The following is a 20,207-nucleotide window of genomic DNA, read 5'->3' as shown; positions in this document are numbered from 1 at the left end:
TGAAGGGTCAAGCAGCAGCATGTATGAATACCACTGATGGAAAATGAGCTTTGAATTACAAGCTGGAAACTTGACGAGTGACATGACTGTTTGAAGGCACTGGACGTGATATTTGCCATGCTGGGAGTTAACCTACAAGAAAAGACTGAAAGATCAACAGAGAAGAAACAGAGAAGAAGAAACAGCTGAGTGGGACTGTGTTTGCTGGAGATTTGAAGGCCACACAGGACACTGTGAGAAGAGGGACAGAGACCAGTGAGAGGTCAAGCCCGGACGAGTTCGAGTGAGAGAGTACAGGATATAATTGGATTGAAAATGGAAGCTGAAATCATGGAGGTTTAGAAATGTCCACCACATCACAACAAAAAAAAAAGAAAAGAAAAAAGAAAAGACAGAGAAAAATAAATACATGAATTAACAATTACGTGAATGAATAGAAAACACACATACACAAATTGTTACATGTGAAATTATTTTTGGAAATAATCAGAAGTGAGACAGTTTGAATCCACAGCTCAGTGCAAAGAGGCATGAATTAAACCTGATTAGAAAATACACATGCAATGAAGAAGCAGCTTACACTTGACATTAATATGACCACATAACATAAATGCAATGAAGAACACGCTTACACTTAGGAATGAGAATACTTCTCGGTGCAAAGCAGACCTGGATCAATTTTCCACATGCAGCAGTCGGAAGAAAGTTATAGGTTAACATCACTGGAAACGTTCAGGCAAGTTTCTGGTTGAAGTGTTTACAGCGCAGTGTGTCACTAAACCTCACCAGTGAGCTCTAACTCCTGGCTGAACACAGAGGAATGCTGTTATTTAATGTGGGAAATCAAAATTTGGGTTAGCAAATTTGGGAAAGAGAAAACTGACTGTTTAGTCTGAAACACTGCGAAAAGAAACATATACACAATCACACACAAACAGAAAGTGCATTAACCTCATGAAGCTCATGAAGATTAGACAGCATCTTTAGCACGTGAGAAATAAAAATAATTTAATAAGGTGGTAATGTTTAAACATGCATTTCTTTTGACACGGCAACTTCTTGAGAGATGACTTAGTATGCAAAGTAGTTGAATGACTCGGGACAGGAAAAGAAAAAGAGGAACTTGAGTTTCCTGTCTGACTGTAGGCGTGAAGCTTGCACTGGAAGAGACACTGTGACTGTGTGGCGTTTAACAAGATTTTCTGTGTATTGAGCAGGTGAACATGTGGCAGGTGATTTTGTTTTGTGCTTTGATGAGCTAATAATCAGCTCTCTTTTTTCTCATTTTTGTTCTAAGCAGGCCTGCAAGATTGAATTAACAGCGCTGTAAAAATTTCCGGGAGAACAAATATAAGGTGACCTTTTCCAGATTACAACTGGCTGAGGAGAAGGCTACCTGTGGGAACCTGATCAGGTTGTAAGTCCTTGTCTAAAAGGATTGCGGTCAATCCAGTCCAAGAGCATAAAGAACTCTTTTCCTAAAAAACAAAATAAAACAAATGAATGAGCTCATGTTGCTGAGGGTGGAGAATCTGATTATTTGCGCGGGAGTCTCCACTATCAGCAATATCTCGTGTGAATGCGTGTGAGTGAATGTGTGTGACTGGACCAAGGTTAGGATGAATAAATGTGGACAAACAATTTACCATGCCAGCAAGAGAAAGGGGATGCTTTGCTTTGTTTTGCTTTTGCCATGAGGAGTGGAAGACTTAATTCTGGGGATGCTGGTGTTTGCTTTGAGAAAATTTCTGGGGTTAGATTATGGTATTACATTATATTGTTGGGAGAATGCCAAATGCTAAAGGGGAAACATTTTTTGAATATAACTCATGTTACCATTAACTGAAGAAACACATGACTGATAACTGTCCTGTTTTAGGTTTTCTTTCTTATAACACAGATTGGATCATAAGTGGGGAAAACTGAGTATGAAATGTGAAGATCAGGTTAACACACAGGTTTTGTTTCTAGGAAGTTCCAAGGATGCTGGCTCTGGATGGAGCCAGGAGTTCGAAAAGATTTGACATGATGATTAAATTGATTTCATCCCTTAAACACATGTTTGCAGGCCTGGAGCAGATATACCTGAGAGGAGGATCGCTGATGTGTTTAGTCAAATAATATGACTAACCTTTTTTCTTTTAATTTCCTAAGCTCTGGTGAAGCATTTTCAGTTTGTGACACATAAGAGGTGTCAAAAGGGGGGAATTTCAGGTTTAATTTGAAATAATGGGTTTTTATGATTCAGGTGCGGTAAAACTTATGCATAAGTGATTGCTTATATGCTTAAGCTTAACTGATTGAAAATCTCTGACTTGGGTTGGATGTATTTTAGTAGATTAAGCATTTATAATCATTGTATACATACATTGCATGATTGTGCTCATTAACAGAGTTGATGTTCAGTCCATTTAAGGTCATAAGCTTCAATGAGCGCGATGTCTCAGTCGATATATTGTGTAAGTGACTTGGAGCATAGAAGGATAAACTGCGTACACGCTTACAAACACACGATTTAAACATAGGCCAGGCCAAAGGCCTGGAATTCATTAAGCTTTTAACTGTACAGCTTTTAACTTGCAGGTATGGCGTGGAGTGTAGTGAATGAATGCATAACAGGCTTACATACACAAACATCACATAGGTTTATTTTCTAGGGTAAAGGTGGAACACATCTTGCTTTGTCTTTGCTTAGCAACTAGTGATGTAGAAGGTGTTAAAGATAAGCATGCCATGAATAAGTCAACAGCAAACGTGTGGGGGTGAGACGGCTGAAACAAAAATGTTGCAGAAACTTGTCTAACTGTCTTAACTGTAACTTTTGCACGTTATGTATCTGCTGGAAGCAAAAAGAGGCGTAAATCCTGATAGACAAAATTTTGGAGTGTGCTTTCTAGCGGAGATTTATGCTGATATGAGGATGGTGTATATTTTACCCTAGGTGTGTTTAATAAAATTAAAAGTGTTGCTCACACACATAAAGAACATTGAGATTAAGTAAATTAAGATTAAGTACAGTTAATATAAAGGATAGAGCCCAGAACATGATATTGTGAACTGTGGAGCAGGGAAATTATTTTACTGCTATTGTTGAATAATTGTCATCAGTACCATTGCATTAATAATATAATCTGGAGTTTATATTGCATTCAGATGTTGAAACAGTGTGTGTCTTTCAGAAAGACTAAGTTGCAGGCTGACAGGAAGTTGCAGGTTTGCAGAGTGTGCCTTTTGCAGAACTGAAACCGAAAGCAGAGTCTAAGTGCAGGTTATTTTGAGGAGCATTTGAGGACGAGACACAGACAGTTAAGAGGTGACACAAAGAGCATGTGAGGTCAACACATACACACACATTAGTTAGATTCTTAGAGGAGAGATTAGTTATGTCTCGACAAGAAAGAGGAACAATTCACTTTAAGATAACGGAAAGTACCAGCCATGAAAATAGAAGATGATCTTCTAGGTGAAAAGTCATTCTGGTGTTGATCTGATCTATGTATAAAATGTATCTGTGACGCATGAAGGGGCGTCAGTAAATCAAACCCTGATGCTATAAAATATCTGTTCATGCTTTGATTAAGTCGAGGACTACTGGCTGTCTGCGTACAGAGTGTCTTCCCACACGTGTGTTCATTAAAATCATTGTTTGACCAAGATCTTCTGGACCATGGGTGGTTTGTACTCTCCTTCCTCAATTTTGAACCTTAACATTTGGGGGCTTCGTCCGGTGGTTGAGGAGGGAGGATTGGAGGTGTAGACGGTGATGTATGGTCCGTTGTGGTCAGACAGGCAGGCGTGACCCGGCAACCAAACTGAGGGGACAGGCGCCTTTAAAAAGAGGTAGGCACAGGCCTGTTGATTTTATCCGAAGTGTGCTGAATTGGATGATAAAATTAAATGTCTATTCAGTAAAAGTTGCCGGTAAATGTCTGCTTTGATTTTGATGAGAATCTCATGACAGTACTGAGGATTTAAAAGCAGTTGGACTGCTGGTAATGATTGAACGCGGTTGGACCGCTAAAAGGATTTAATACGGTTAGGACCGTGGTAAGCAGTTGGACTGCTCAATGATTTTACTATCTTAGGGAATTTGGTTATTTTTTGGTTATAAGGTTGGACCTGCTTCAGTCTTACACTTTGTTGGGTGTTTTACTGTTGTTTCAAAGTATTATAAATTACTCAAGAACGCCAGTTGGACTGGTAGGAAGCGCAGTTCTCGGAGGTAATGCTCCCTCCCGGCCAAGGACGCTTGGCCCTGACCTATCGGCGAATAGGGTTAGTACGGTTGGCAACCGGGGAGAACTTGGGAACCTCCAAAATAGCTAGGAGTTAGAGTCTCCTTACCGTTTGGAACGGTATCTGCGCTTTTTTGGGCAGCAAAGGTTGGACCTTGGGTGTTGGACACTTTTAAATTGAGTTAGGGACTTTAGAGATGAGGCCAGAAACTGTTGGACAGATACTGGTTAATTGATTACAAAAAAGTTGGACTTTTATCGGTTAGACCGTTAACTTAAATTTTTCGAAATTCGGTAGGTGTTAAAAGGCATAAAATCTGTGCAGTTGTAAATATAAGACGTCTTTGTGAATATAAAATAATAGATCTCTGTGTGAAAGGAGTCTGAGGCAATGCTGGAGCTATTTTCAGACGGTGTGTGTGTGAGTGAAAATGCAAATGAGTAAGCAGTGAACTGTTTAAACCACGGTTGGTTTTACAAATACTGCTGCAAACATTGCTGAGTGTGTGTTTAAAATGCCATTTATGTTTATTAGAGGACTATAAATAAAGTTTTGAGTTGCCGTAGTGGATGTATAGTAATTGACTGGGTTTGGATGCAGATATATAAATATATTGAGTGCACTGTATATACTTAAGACTAACACATCACTTTCAGTAGTAACTTTTCTCCAGCATTAGTTGCTGGTGTGTTTTATTTTTAATTTCTTGTGTGTGCGGTGAGAATTAATGGAGGTTTCAATTTTTTGTTTGTTTGTTTTTTACTTGCTCTTTTTGATTCCTCAACTCTGGTCACACTTTAAGTGTGTGAATGCGGTGACTAGAAGGTTTTGAATGATGAATAAAGGTGTGAGAGGTATTTCTTTGGTGATGTAAAGTAGGATGTTTTAAAGTTTGAAAGTGTTTTTAATTTAAGAGATGCATGAGTGATGTTATAAGAGTTTAGTTTATTTAAAAGGTGTGTGTGAGAGGATTATGAAATCATTGTGTGAATGATGCTACATTTTAGATCAAAAGTTAGTAGAATTACAGAGGGTTTGTAGATTGTAAATACAAAATAAGTTTGATTAGCCTGGAGAAACAGCAGAGCAGCTGCGTGCTGTGTGTGTGTAACAGGAAATGGTGTGGGTGACAGGAAGTTTGCATGCCCATATAAGGTGACGAGTGAGCACCCAGAGAGAGAATCAGATGAGCTAAACTCTAGGCAGATTAAGTATGGAGGTTTTGAAAAAAGAAATGAAAAGGATATTAATTGTATGTTTTAGTGTGTTAACACAGATTACAGATAAATAAAGGTGGACTTCTCTCAACCTGGAATTTTGAGTACGGCGCCAAAACCAGTAGAGTAGCATAATTGGGAGAAAACAGGCCAGATTTTGGCTTAAAATTTTACAGCTTGACCTCGCACTTGTCCCCATCCTGAGAAGAAGCTCAAAGGACAGTTAATCTCCTGATGAAGACCAACAGAACATCGTGGACTTGAGAAGAATTAATAGCAGGCAAAAGACAGTGCAACTGAAACCACACTGACGACACCAGCAGCAGCATGTAAGGAACCACGAGGTGGAAACATGTACTGTAAATTACAGGCTGGGCAGTTGAACAGTGGGATAATGAACGGTGGTAAAGCACTGGACATTGATTGTCAGATTTGCCATGCTTGGAGTAATCTTGAAAGAGATGACTGAGAGGATCAACAGGAAAGAAGAAACCACGTGATGAAACATGCACGGTGGACAGCAGGCTGGTAAGAACAGTGTGACATGACTGTTTAAAGGCACTGAATGTGGTATTTTGCCAGGCTGGGACTTGATCCAAAAGGAAAATACTGAAGAGAAACAGAGAAGAAACAGACTGTGTTTGCTGGAATTCAAGACAACAAAAGGACACTGAGAGAAGAGGACAGTGACCAGTGAGAGGTGAAGCCGGACGAGTTCGACTGTGAGAATACAGGGTGTAATTGGATTGAAATGAAAGCCTGAACTCATGATGGTTTAGAGATGTCCACCGTCACAAACAAAGAGGTAAACAAGAATAGAAAACACACATAGACAAAGTGTTACATGTGAAATTATTTCTGGAAAGGATCAGAAGTGAGATAGTTTTGAATTAAGAAATCAGGGAAAAGATGCATGAATTAAACCTGACTATAACATATAGAGGCAATGAAGAAAGCAGCTTACACTCACTGAACATTAACAAAATACATAGGAAAAGCAATGAAGACCTGCTTACACGTATATACATAACATAAGTTGGGATCTCTGACCAGAGAGAGGGAAACGGGTAGTTTAAGTACATATGAAAATAATGAAAATGTCTCAGTTGTGTTTCTATAGGGGCGAAACAGATCTGGATCAATTCTCCCCATGCAGCGGTCGGAAGAAACCTGTAGGTTAACTTGACTGGACATGCCAAGGCAAGTTTCTGGTTGAATTGTTCACAGCGCCATGTCTCCATAAACCTGACAAGTGGGCCCTAACTTCTGGCTGAGGAGCAGGGACGCTGTTAATAAGGTGGGAACTTAAAATTTGGGTTAGCAAATTTGGGAAAGACAACTGACGGCTTAAGTGGAGAATTGTGCAGGAGTCTGACACACTGCAAAAGCAACATATGCAAATTCACATACACAAACAGAAAATGCACTAACCTTATAAAGACAAGACAAGCTCATGGAGTTTAATGCATAGACACTGATTAAGCCTGGCTAAGAACACAAACATGTGCAATGAAGAACAGCTTGCTATTTTGTATGAATGATACAATGGTGTGAATGTTTAATAAAATGCATTTGAGTTTGTAATTGAGGAATAGAAGAAGCCATATGACAAAGGGAGTGAGTTATGAAAACAAAAAAGTGATTAAAGTAGTTTTAAAAAGAGTGACTTAGGAGTGCTCTCGTACTGAGTGATCAATACTAGTGGTAACTGTAGAAAGAAATAAAATAATTTAATAAGGTAATAATGTTTAAACATATGTTTCTCTTGTTGTGGCAACTTCTTGAGAGATGACTCAGTATGCACATTAGCTGGAGTGAGTGGTGACGTAGGAGCTTCCTGTATGTGTGTGACTGAGGAAGTGACTTTCAGAAGAGGAAGCATGGCAGACGAGAAGTGCAGATTGGGGTAGGGAATTTATAGTTTAGTGATTATATGATGTCGTAAGGGGTCTTATGCTGAATTTAAGAGCATAAGGGGGTGATTTTTGTGTGCAAATTGTGTGGTTTTAATGAGACTTTCGGTGTATTGAGGAGGCGAAATTATGTGGTGGCAAAACTTTTGTGCGTTTAAGGTTGTTGAGGTTGTTGTGGTGATGGGTTGATTTTGTCAGTTAGGTTTGGGTTGGTGTTTTTGTTTTTAATAGAGGGAGTTTTAGGAAACATGGACATGTCTGGGAGGGGCCCATTATCTTGTAACAGTGCACTTAAAGAAAACCTGTCAGGTGATATTGTTTTGTTTTTATGAGCTAACAATCAGCTCTATTTTTTCATTTCTGTTTTAAGCAGGCCTGCAACAGTGAATAACGGCGCTGAAAATTCTCGGGAAGAGCAAATATAAGGTGGGCTTTCCAGATTACAATTGGCTGAGGAGAGCTACCTGTGGGGACTGATCAAAGTCGTAAGTCCCTGTAAAAAGGATTTTATGCGAGTCAATCCAGTCCAAAAGCATAAAGAAATATTTTCCTATGGAAAATAAAAAATGACTGAGCTCATTTTGCTGAGGGTGGAGTATCTGATCATGCGGGAAGCTCCACTATCAGCAAATACATGGTGTGACTGCATGTGAGTGAATGTGTGACTGCATGTGAGTGAGGATGAATTAATGTGGACAAACAATTGTTTTTACCAGAGAAAATTTGTTGACTGGGGTTAGATTATGGGATTATAGTATATTGTTGGGAGAATGCCAAATGCTAAAGGGGAAATATTTTTGATGTAACTCAGTTATCATTAATTGAAGAAACACATGACTGATAACTGTTCTGTTTTAAGTTTATTTTTATGACATAGATTGGATCATGAGTGGGGAAAACTGAGCATTTTTAAGTTTTGTATAGTATCTTGACACATGAAATGTATCAAGATAAAGGGGGGTTTAGGGTTTAATAATTTAATTGTTTAATAATTTAGGATCATTTCAGGACCTTTTGGGTTTTTGATCATTTGGATATGGTAAAACTGAAACTGTTATTTTTAAGTTAAGGTTAAAGGATTAAAGTGAACTTGTCACGGTTTGCGGGGCAAGCCGTGTGGAGTTGTAGAAAAGGACCCAAAAGGCGGCAGCTCTGGTGCAGGTGAATATTTATTTACAACGGTGGGCACAAAACAGCACTGGTGGAAAAACAAGAAACCGGAAACCTAAACTGGGTAAGCTAATAACACAAACCAGAAACGAGGATGCAGGGAGGTCCGGGGAAATACACAAGACACGCAGGGAGACCGAGGGGAAACAACACAGACGAACCAGCAACTACCATAACAGAAGACACAACTTAAATACACCCAGAGAACACAGGGAGATTACACACAGGTGGGGAACACAGGTGATACTGATAAACATAACGAGACAGGGCAGGAGTGAACACAACATTACGCATACTGACGAGAGACTGTCAAAGTAAAACAGGAAGTACACAGAGGTTCAGACAGGAGGAGAGAAAGCACGGGGAGAACACAGACATAACAGGCTGGGGGAAACATGGAATAAACACAAAGAGAGACGAGAGCTCATAAATACACAGAGGGGCACAAGGGGGTAAGAGTCACAAAGGGAAAAAAAAAAAAAAAAAACACTTAGGGAACACCACAACAGGACACCTCAGAAAACCTGGCCTAAATAAGGAGCGAAAATACAAGGAACCAAGAATACTGGGCCATCATGGCCCAGGACCATGACAGAACTGAATCCTGTTTAGAAGATACAATGCCGGCTTTTCAAAGCTGTGGATAATTCTTAGAGGGAAAATTAGTGAGGGTTGAAGGGGTAGAACAGCTTTGATTTCTTTTTGATTTCTAGAAGTAGTGGTTATAATGTAGGCTTACACATACAGATATTACATAGGAGGTATTTTTAGGATAAAGGGGGAGCTTCTACGTAGAAATGATTTTTATACATATTGCATTTTGTGCTTTTAAAGGAGTTGTGGCTCAAATTTGTCTCTGGAGGGTCACGAGCCTTTGGCTAGCGCTATGATTAGCCAATCTACTGTGAGGATAATATGAGTTCATGAAGGATTGCACACGCTTACAGACACAGAGTTAAGAAACACACAGGACCGTATTGATTCCAGGCAAAAGGCCTTAAATTCATTTAGCTTTTAACTGAACTTAAAGAAGGACCAAAGAGGAAGGAAAGCATATATTTTGGTTAAGTCTGATAAACTAGAATTAGGAGGTATTGTTACATTAAAGGAGCAAAATGAAATAAAAAGGCTATACCAAAAACAGGTGATAACATAGGAAATGTGAGGTTTTAAAATGAAGTTAGTGTTAACACACAGGAGTTGTTTCAAGGCAGCATTCAGCTATGATGAAATGTATACAGGAGTAATTGCTTATATGCTTAAACTTAATTGATTAAAGTGGTTGTTTTCTTTTGGATCTTTTAGAGTAGAGGAACTTGCAGCAGCGACAATTTGTGCACAGGATGTTGATGATCAGATAAGGGAAAAATAGAGCGAGCAACCGGACGTGAAAGCAGGGCTTAAAGAGTTTTAAAGGGATGAGTAACGTTGAAGAGTATACATAAATACAAGTCAATAAGTTAAGAAGATAATTAGGATCAGGCTTTTGATTAAAGAAACCCAGATAGGATGAGTTAGGGAGGTGCAGGAAAAGGTGTTTTGTTTCCTTTACAGAAGATCTCGGCGACCACAGGAGGGGCGAGGATCCTGGAGATCTCGAGGTCCGAGACCACCAGAGAGGGTCTGAGCGAGGACACAATGTATTGCGACCTCTGGTGTTCCAGAGGTCGAGAGAGGGAGTGTGGAGCAGGGAAATTATTTTACTGCTATTGTTGAATAATTGTCATCAGTACCATTGCATTAATAATATAATCTGGAGTTTATATTGCATTCAGATGTTGAAACAGTGTGTGTCTTTCAGAAAGACTAAGTTGCAGGCTGACAGGAAGTTGCAGGTTTGCAGAGTGTGCCTTTTGCAGAACTGAAACCGAAAGCAGAGTCTAAGTGCAGGTTATTTTGAGGAGCATTTGAGGACGAGACACAGACAGTTAAGAGGTGACACAAAGAGCATGTGAGGTCAACACATACACACACATTAGTTAGATTCTTAGAGGAGAGATTAGTTATGTCTCGACAAGAAAGAGGAACAATTCACTTTAAGATAACGGAAAGTACCAGCCATGAAAATAGAAGATGATCTTCTAGGTGAAAAGTCATTCTGGTGTTGATCTGATCTATGTATAAAATGTATCTGTGACGCATGAAGGGGCGTCAGTATATCAAACCCTGATGCTATAAAATATCTGTTCATGCTTTGATTAAGTCGAGGACTACTGGCTGTCTGCGTACAGAGTGTCTTCCCACACGTGTGTTCATTAAAATCATTGTTTGACCAAGATCTTCTGGACCATGGGTGGTTTGTACTCTCCTTCCTCAATTTTGAACCTTAACAGAACCAACTTTGAATAATTAAAGGACCTTAGATGAACACAGTAGATTAGTGAGGTGTAGCAGAGAGAGGCGTTTTGTTTTCTATCCTTTACAGGAGAAGATTTCAGGACCACAGCGACACAGGGGTGGCGAGAATCCTGGAAGCCCGAGACCGAACGGAACCAACCAGAGAAAGGGGAACCCCAAAAAGAAGAACAGAGCACAAAGACACCTAGTTGTTTACATTGCAAAGAAGATCAAAAGCTTGTTAGACACAGGTTATAATGGGAGCATAAAAGTAATGAGAGGGACTCTAGGAATTGTTGCAGGATTTTTATATTATGTAAATTGCCCAAACACAGTGTTCAGGCCGGATAGGTGCTACCCGTTAAAGGGGGCGAAGAAACCAGGCCTAAGTTTAAAGAAGAAACGAGGTAAATTTTTAAAGAGGAAGCAGGTTAACTTTATAGAGGCTGTTTCCAAACCAGTGACGAAAGTAAAGTAGGACCTTTTACCAGAAAAAGCTAATTGTATCTTTTGGAGTTTACAGTGTGCACTGAGGGAAGTCAGGAGTGGTTTTAAACTGGCATTGAAAGAAATTTAAACTGGGATTCTAGTTGAAAAGGGGGTGTCGGAAGTAGGTTTAGGACAGCTCACAGCCCGGCGTAAATGCAAGGTGCTGTCTCACACCCTGATTTATTTGTTTGATTTATTAATTGTGGATAGAAGTAATTATGACAAAATAATAAGGAAACATTGAACACATACAACCCGTTGAGGGGACAGATAGGGTTGGGCAATTGAAAGGTTTCATTTTGTTTAGCATAATCACTTATGTTATACCCTAGGCTTTTAACATGTAAGTAAACTTAATGGGATAAATAAGGAATTAGTTCATTTCTCAAGAGAAAAATGAAAAAGGAGGACTGTTAAGAATTAAACAGATATTTTTTAAGGCTTATCTGCTCATTAGAGTGTTTTATGAGAGGCCCAGACTTGACTAGGTCACAGGCTGACCAGAAACTGCATGTTTTTTGTAGAATATGAGGAACAGAGTGAGACTAAGTCTAGACAGGTTGCCCTGGCAACAGACCTTAGAAAGGGGAAGTTATTGCAAGCTGCACAGGAAGTTTTAGTGCACAGGCATACTAATAAATCAGACACAGAAAAGAGGAACTGAGTAGAAGGAGTTCGTTTGTAATGAAACTGTGTGTGACGTGTGAAGTACCGAAATAACACCATATAAGACACATGTGGAGCTTCAAATGTTAGAGATCCTGCAACTGGCGTTTGGGCTGTGCAGGGGTCTCTCTCTTCCGGAAGATGATTGAATAAAAAGAAATATAAAATGTTTTGACCACTATTAGTCGGGTTTTCTCTGTTCTATCATGGGGACAAATAAATCGGGGCTAATTACCTAATGATGTTCTTGGGGATTGTGGCTGATCCACCACTTTTTCCATCATCATCTCACTCCATGAGAAAAGATCTTGCATGGAGCTCCAGGATGAGGTTAACTGATGGTCATTTTATATTTCTTCCAATTGCACAAGCAATTCTCACCTTCTTGCTGATGATCTCGAGCCCATTCTGGCCTTGTTAGGGTCTACAACTTTATCTCCAACATCCTTTGACATCCTTGGTCCTAAAAATGGATTCTGTGGACAGGTGTGCTTTAGACACAGAGAGGTGAGACTAAGAGTTCATGTAATTGATTGATTTTAATGTGTGCATCATATGGACACAACCAATTTGGGGTAGCAAGAATTCTGGCTTGGTTGTAGGGGATCAAATACATTGCTTTGCATCATTGGGAGAAATAGCTTTTATGTAATGTGTCTTTCTGGACTTTTGGTGGATGTTTTGTCTCTCACTGTTAAAATGAAACAAAAACAAGTGAACAGAGACTTTTCATTTCTTCGTGGGCAAAGTAAAATAGTCTGCAGGGGGATCAAATTATTTTCCCCACTGTAGAGGTTTCATTGCCGGCTTTTGTTCAATGGAACATGCTGCACTATGGCCACCATGTTGCTCAAGAGGAATCAGGCTTCATAATGGTTTGTAACATGTAACAACATCGTTATGTCATGAGACCTATTATTTGGCAAAAATAAACGAGGCATCTTACCAAAATAAATTTACAACATGTTCTGAGCATTCAGGTTTATTGAAGGCACGTCAGTTAAAAAGAACACATTAGTTGCAGAGGACATATACATTCATTGTTAATCAGCTTTGTCCTTCAATTAAATTCATGTTAAAACTCACATATTAGGGCTGGGTATTTACTTTTTTTTCTTGCACAGGAAAATAAAAGGAATTTACTCTACGTGGCAACAATTTTCAAAGTTCCATTAATGAAGAAAACATTCAATCACGTTTAAAATCTGCCTTCCTTGAAGCACCCTTGCATTCTCATTCAATATAAAACCATTAGAATATAACCACGTATATATTAAATTTAATAAATCGGAGATACAGATCAACCAGATTTTTCATTTTCAAAACTGCTTACCACTACCGCTAATCTACAATAAAATCACATTTCACATCAATATTAAATATATTTAAATTATCCTAAAGGATAGAGTTCAAATTCTCCAGTGTATAGCTACTGATTGGATTGTATTCATCATCAGGTTCATGTGGTATATAACTGCTTCACATACTTCATCAGCATGTGAGTTAGTGTTTGATAAACTGGCAGGATTTCACACCCTAGTGTCACACTGACTGACTCAGCAGTCTGGTTTTCTTCCCTTTGTCATCTGCATACGACAGCTTTGCAGAAATTTCAATGACTTTGAATGTGTTGTCTCTTTTTTGTTTCGGTCCCTTCCAACTCCTTCATGCAGGCAACCAGGAAGTCATGGCACTTAAGAGTATACTCTTCAGGAAAATACCGGAAATGGCCAACATGGGAGCTGGAGACAAAATCAAAACTGTCCACAGGGACACCTTTCTGCTTCAAAGTCTCCAAAAAGCCCTCAATATCTTTGTGCCTAATCACCTGGTCATCCCTGGAGTACAGGAAGAAATGAGGCCAGGCGGGCGGCCTGTCCTGCACGGCATCGTAGTGGTTCTTGTGAATGTACTTGGTCAACGGGTACAGCACGATTCTCAGAAGGAAAACAGTCACAGCAAAGAGAACTAGGAGGATGTACCTTAAAACAGGACTTATTTTTGGACCCAAGGTGGCCGTCAGTGCACGCAGGGCCCCACGGACGTTCCCGCTACCTGGAGCACTGTCCACGATGGCCCCGACAACAGACAGCGAACTGAACTGTTTGTCACTGTGTAGCAGTTCTACAATGTAGCGGTAAAGCATGAAGCCACCATTGCTGAACGTGTGAAAGAAAATAGGACTGTTCTCCACCTCGTAGTCATAGAGGATCTCCAGCAGTTTGAGAGCCGTGTTTCTCAGCTCCTTGTATCCAAACGACTCAGAGATAAAGACAGTCTTCAAAGGAGCCGTGTAGCGGATGGTGACGCAGCCCTGCAAGCATGGAAAACAAAGACAATGAGCATGAATGAGAGAAGTGGATGTATAAAAAACTGGCCAGTCCTGTGCAACATTTATAATGGCACAATCCTCATGAAGGGATGAGAGCAGGTGATTTGCTCGTGTCATATAGTTTGAACCTGTTCATTATAGATGGAGCTGTATTTCGAGAGGTGCTTGTCTTTGCATCCAGCCCAGCCCAACAGTATCACAACTGGCTCCTTTGTCCCCTGCCAGTGTCTCTCTGAAAACAAGGCACACGATTAAAACACACACAAAACAAAGAAATAAAGAAAATAAATGAGGCAAACAGTTACAGAAAGCTAGGCTAAATTAGCTCCAACTGTCCAAACAGTTGGAGCTAATTTGGGGGGGGGGAAAACACATTTTTAACGCGGCTTTGTAATTCACAGCTAGCGTGTAGGCTAAGCTAACAGAGGCATGAGCATACAGTACAATGAAATGTTGCTCACCCGACGTCCCTGCATCTGGAAACACGATGTTGTAGTCTATTTCATCGGCTGCCATTTCTGATTGCTAGAGTATCAGCTGCGGTTCTCTGACGTTAACGTTATCTCGCTCATTTGGCCGTTACAGAAAAATAACTGTAACTGTGCCACAGAGCGCTGAGGTGAAGCCTGTGTGAACCAAAGGAGACACGCACACTAAAGGTCCGCTGACTGTCACCAGCTTCTCCACTACACACACTCCTTCCTCCCGAACAGTGTTTCTTCTTCGTTGCTTTTTTTTCAGCAGCGTCAAGATGACCTTACTGCCCGTTACCGCCCTCTTCTGCATGCCAGGCGCAATTGCGTCTACAATTTTGCTTCTGCTCGTTCAGCTCGTCTTTCATGTCATTTCTCAGTGTGTGTCCCATAAACGAAAAACTACTTGAAAAAGAAAGAAAAAAGTAACAATTGTGCATAAAATACTGTTTTTTTTTTTCAGATAACTTGTCATTGTAATAGGTTTTCAAATCCCCTTATAATTTCTGAGGAAAAAAAATCTAAGAAGTAACACAATCATTTGAAATATTAATTTTAAATTAAGCTAAGTTCAGTTCCTAACTACTGATTGTTCAATATTTCATTATCATTCATTCATTTATCAAACTTAACTCTCTATGTGTGTTTAACTGAATGGCGAAGTCCATATATGTTATCATTAAGTAGAACCTAAATGCATAATTTATCAGTTCACTTATCACATTTCAAATTGTTCATAGATAATCACCCACAGGATGTTATAACTTCAATTATTTAAAGTAGTAAAAATCTGATTAGATGATTTGGGGCCTGTCTTATTGTAGCTCAGCTAATAGCACTTAAGAAACCCAACAGATTTTCTTCTTCTGACAACTCCTTTAGGATTGCTACAGTACGTTTGCTTCCGTATCACCCTATCCTTCTCATACCAACCTTCTGCATGTCCTCCTTCCCTGCATGCATAGATCCTCTCTGTGAGCTTCCAATGTTCCTCCTGCCTGGCAGCTCCATATTCAAAATCCTTTGTTCACTGTATCCACTATTCCTCCCCTGTACCTCCAAACTTCCCTTTTAATTATAAATCACACACCCATGGATTGTTTTTATCTTAATTACTGACGATTGCCAACTCACATTTTAAGAGCAGAAAAACACATTTAATCTTTTAATCAACTGTAAGCATAATATGGGATATTTTTTCAAACGCAAAGCTGCATTGATTTTAAGAAACTGGGTGCTCATTCACCATTGTTGTTATAATTCCTCGATACTCAAGGGATCTTAAATGTAATATTTGACAAATGGATTAATGATTGCATTAGAAGGTGGTGCTCTATGAGAGTTTGGTCAGTGGTATCAATTCCTCCATCCTCCAGGAACATTTCCCCATTAGGATAAAATGATGATTACACCAGAACTGTCCTCTCATTCACAGTCAGGAGTCAACCTGCCGTCCACTCACAGCTTAGTGCTGCTGTGTTTAGGGCTAAATGCTAACTGCATATGCCTAAATGCTGACAATGACTTAGCATGCCAACACTGAAATAACACAAATTAAGCTGAGGCTGAAGGAAAAACTAATATATTGACACTGGTTTCATTTGATCTGGACAAAGGTTTTGACCAAGTATGGAGACCACGTGATTTGGGTGAACCATGGCATTTACAGAAGGTCAATTACAAGCAAATATATTTCAAACAATAAACATCCCCAATGGTCACTGGATTCAAGTCCAAGTCTGTGGGATTTATTCCTTACAAACCAAGAGAGACAAAATTTAACACCTTCTGCCCCACACCATCTCCATCTTCTGCATGTGGGCCTTGGACGACTTGGAGAAGGTACTCTTTACCACATTGAGAGGCGCTACCTTGCCGCTCAGATAGACCTTGTTAAGACAGGTAGGAAGCCACGACTGCTCCTCCTCCTCCTGCTCCTTGTCTGCTTCTCCAGCTTCTTCCTTCCTGATGACGGTACAGGAGTAGGCGAAGATGTATCCTGTCATAAAGGCGTCAAATCCTGCCCGATGTGTCCCTGCGTCAGCATTCTTCTTCTGGGTTTCAATCCCAGCTGAGCGGTCATTCGTCTTTTCTCTCCCTGCTCCTGTCCCACTCACTTCGCCACTTTTTCCATCATTTGTGTTGTTTTTTGTGTTCCGGCTGTCATCAATTGAGGCTGTTGTTATGTTCTCATCACACACACTGTTCCCCTTGCTGTCAGTCGCCAAGCTCTTTCCTTCACTCTGTGGGGTGTTTCCATCACTGTCCATTGCTGGCAAACCATCTGGGCACATCTCAGCAACTGTCCCTCGCTGGTTTCCTGGCGGATCTTCTGGATCCACTTCCATGTTGGGGATTTTATTTTCCGGAGAACCATCAAAGATGGAGGAGCCCTCTCCTTCACTTCTCTTCTTCTCTCTCTGTCTCTTCCTTTTCTTCCTCTTGTCATCCTTATTTTTCTCGTCCTGGAAAATGATGCGGTCTGTGTCATGGGATAACGGACACTTTGTGCCATTCGGACACCAACCAAATGCCTGGCAGACAAACAAACAAACACAAAGTTAGGTAAATTAGTAAAAACACACACAATTTCATGATATCTATTTGGCTCCTGCATTATAACAGACATACAAAAATAAAAAATAAAACACACACACAGGAGAGAAAAGAGCACTTTAGTTTTCCACAACTGTACAACTGAAGATCCAAGGTTGAAACTTACAGAGAAGCGCTGACAGATGTCAGTCTGTTCCTCAACAGAAGCGACAGCTGGAGACTCCCTGTAGTCCACATAGGTGGACATGTGACCAGCATACTGACAGAACTCTATGTGAACATGAGGTCCATTTGTTCCGGAGTCCACACTGCGACCATTATTCAGCTTACTGGGAAAAAGACAACATGATATGAAAGAAGAGGGACAGATAGCTGATTTTGTTTGGCTTTAAAGGACAAACAGGGTTAATGTTTCAAAGACAACGTACACTGACATAATTATGGACACCAGACTTTTCTGCTCTACTCCAAATCTTAGCACCTTCATCATCGACTTAGCCAACAGGTTACAAAAAAAATGAGTTATCAATTATTTTAAGAGGTGTTAAAGGGCTTTGTTCTTTGGTTTTACATACTGGTAACTGCTGCATTACATCACAGAGGACACACGTGGAACTGTCCTGTTTACCTTTTAGAGAACTTAATTAGCGTCAAGTTGTGCAAATTATATCAGTGGCAAATTAATGTCCACTATAAAATTCAATCAAAACACAAAAAATAAATAAATAAATAAAAATTACTCACCATTTCTTGTAGGCGTACTCAAGATAGGAGGCAGAGAGTCGAAGCTCAAATTCTGTGACATATTTGGTGTCGTATATCCCAGCGGGAAACATCTCTGACAGGTCAGCAGTGAAGGTGGCCAGGCGCTCGGGCAGGTGAGCATAGAAACTCTAACAGAAAAAAAACACAAACATTCGTCAATCTTCTCAAACATCTCTTTGACCAGGAAGTCATTAGAAATGTTGAATCAGTTTTGTAAAACATATCCAGGCCCAAGACAGGCAGCATTAACCTTGGAGTTTTTCCTTTTATTGTAAATGTACACTACACAGACGTGCTCTGGCTGTGAACCCAGGACCATCTTGATGTGAAACAACAGTGCTAAACATCAGTCTTATAGAGTAAAAATAAGAGTTCTATTATTATAAATACTTTATAAATGTTAAAGGTATTTAGAAAATGTCATAAACAGATTTCACATCTTAGGAAAGTGAAAACAAGACAACAACTTGCACCTGGTACAGAAAAGCCATGTCAATGAGACCATTGTGTAGCACCAGGGGCTTCCGAGCACGCAGCAGCTCAGTGAACAGTGCTCGGATGTGAACGCCGCGGTCATCTGCACCTCCCTTACGAAGAACAAAGAACAGAGAGGAAAATGAACTGACATCAGAGGCAAACCTACTACTCCTCCCTGGCGTGATAAGTTAGACACCTTTTATTTTATTTATTTATTTTTTAAGAAAAAGGTCAGCAGATGTAATATTATTTGAAAAAGTAAGTACACCTTTTGACTGAGCAAGCTCTACATCCTTGTAGAGCTTTTGCATAAGTGCGTGTTAGTCACTGTACATGTGATGAGCTGGACAGAACATAGTCGTGGTAAATAACAGAGAAAAGCAGCAGAGTGAACACAGCGGGTACAGAACACTCAGAATGGACGACACAACTCAAAGCAGCAGGAAACTTTACCTTATTGTTGCCCTTGCAGTACGGGATTCCGTGGCCGTACTGCTTGTTGAAGTCAAATCCGTGCTGCACCAGGAAATGCACTGACTGGGGCTCTATGATGTACTCCTCTGAACATAGAAGGGTGAGGTTATACACCTGCACCAGGTACGAGTCTGCAGGCTGGGGGAAGAGAAGGAAGGATGAATCACCTGTGGCATTTGTGAAATCTGCAGTGGCAGTTTCTGTAATTTGATACAGATCTAATAGCGTTATTTAAATGTGTATAACAGTCTAACTGGCACTGCTGTACAAACATGTTACACTTATGAGTACGGTGTAATAACTGGTTTAATGTGTAGTACATGACAACATTTAAGCCACTCTAAAAGGATCATTTTGCACCTTTTGATCAAGTTTCTTGTAGCAGGCGATTCCCAACGAGAGGATGGAGCGGGACCGAGCTGCATGACATATAGCTTTGTATCTGTCCTCAATGGATCTGAAATATTACAAGAGCCAGAAAAAATACAAGCATCTACTTCCCAAGGCTTCTTGCACAACCTACTAATACTATTTCAGCTCAGAAAGACCTTTACTCACTCAGCCAGCAAGGACTTCCTGTTCCCAAGACCGCTCAGCTCCTAAAAAAACAGGAATGTGAATTTTCTGCAAACTCCCACATTACCATCTGTGCATCTAAAGTGGCGAGAAACCTGGAAGAAACCAAATTCTTTCAACACGTAAGAACTTGTAATTACCGTGTCCAGTGCAACGAAGGACGCCGTTTTAATAGCCACGACCATAGCAGGCCAAAGCTCTTTAAAGTTTTCATTCTGGACATCAATGACAGGAACTACCAGCGAAGATGCCATGCTTGTCTTAAACTGCAAAGTTGCTGACGACTACCTGAAACATGAGCTAGTTTATCTCAGGAAGAGTTTTAATTAACAGCTGCTGGATTTCCGAGACATTACTCGTCGCTTACTTGTTACAGTGTCTTTAAAATCGCAGTGTTTACTTTAACTACTGTTGTTTTTGGGAGTATTTAAATGTATCAACCGCTAACAACTTCCAAAAACATTTCAACGTGCTTCTTTGGGTCCTGTGACAAAATATCTCACAGCAGTTCGACTGTTTCCTGACT

General features: G+C 40.1%; 2 protein-coding genes across 2 annotated transcripts; both read right to left on the bottom strand.

The window, feature by feature from the left end:
* Positions 1-12,994: 12,994 nt before the first annotated feature.
* Positions 12,995-15,084, bottom strand: tmem53 (transmembrane protein 53). Its single transcript, XM_080907226.1, has 3 exons — positions 14,822-15,084; positions 14,489-14,592; positions 12,995-14,342 (listed from the first exon to the last, which is right to left on the bottom strand). Exons 1-3 carry the CDS (start codon positions 14,874-14,876, stop codon positions 13,641-13,643), a joined length of 861 nt encoding a protein of 286 aa, XP_080763352.1. The 5' UTR covers positions 14,877-15,084; the 3' UTR covers positions 12,995-13,640.
* An 884-nt stretch (positions 15,085-15,968) lies between these two features.
* On the bottom strand, positions 15,969-20,169 carry toe1 (target of EGR1, exonuclease). Its single transcript, XM_080907224.1, has 9 exons — positions 20,049-20,169; positions 19,822-19,969; positions 19,664-19,704; positions 19,466-19,562; positions 19,085-19,243; positions 18,628-18,741; positions 18,134-18,282; positions 17,556-17,718; positions 15,969-17,367 (listed from the first exon to the last, which is right to left on the bottom strand). The coding sequence occupies exons 2-9, from the start codon at positions 19,933-19,935 to the stop codon at positions 16,612-16,614; spliced, it is 1,593 nt and encodes a 530-aa protein (XP_080763350.1). The 5' UTR covers positions 19,936-19,969; positions 20,049-20,169; the 3' UTR covers positions 15,969-16,611.
* Between the last annotated feature and the right edge of the window lie 38 nt (positions 20,170-20,207).

The sequence above is a fragment of the Rhamphochromis sp. 'chilingali' genome (genome assembly GCF_963969265.1).
Source record: "Rhamphochromis sp. 'chilingali' genome assembly, chromosome: 16".
NCBI classification, from domain to species: Eukaryota; Metazoa; Chordata; class Actinopteri; order Cichliformes; family Cichlidae; genus Rhamphochromis; species Rhamphochromis sp. 'chilingali'.
Note: the sequence above shows the minus strand (reverse complement) of the source record. Positions and strands in the feature narration are given on the sequence as shown.

Coding starts and splice junctions, on each gene's coding strand:
- tmem53 (XM_080907226.1), bottom strand. CDS start 14,876: ATGGCAGCCGATGAAATAGACTACAACATCGTGTTTCCAGATGCAGGG. Junction 14,593..14,821: donor TCCAGATGCAGGGACGTCGG/GTGAGCAACATT, acceptor CCTTGTTTTCAG/AGAGACACTGGCAGGGGACA. Junction 14,343..14,488: donor GCTCCATCTATAATGAACAG/GTTCAAACTATA, acceptor CCATGCTTGCAG/GGCTGCGTCACCATCCGCTA.
- toe1 (XM_080907224.1), bottom strand. CDS start 19,935: ATGGCATCTTCGCTGGTAGTTCCTGTCATTGATGTCCAGAATGAAAAC. Junction 19,705..19,821: donor CCTTCGTTGCACTGGACACG/GTAATTACAAGT, acceptor CTGTTTTTTTAG/GAGCTGAGCGGTCTTGGGAA. Junction 19,244..19,465: donor ACAAGAAACTTGATCAAAAG/GTGCAAAATGAT, acceptor CTCTTCCCCCAG/CCTGCAGACTCGTACCTGGT.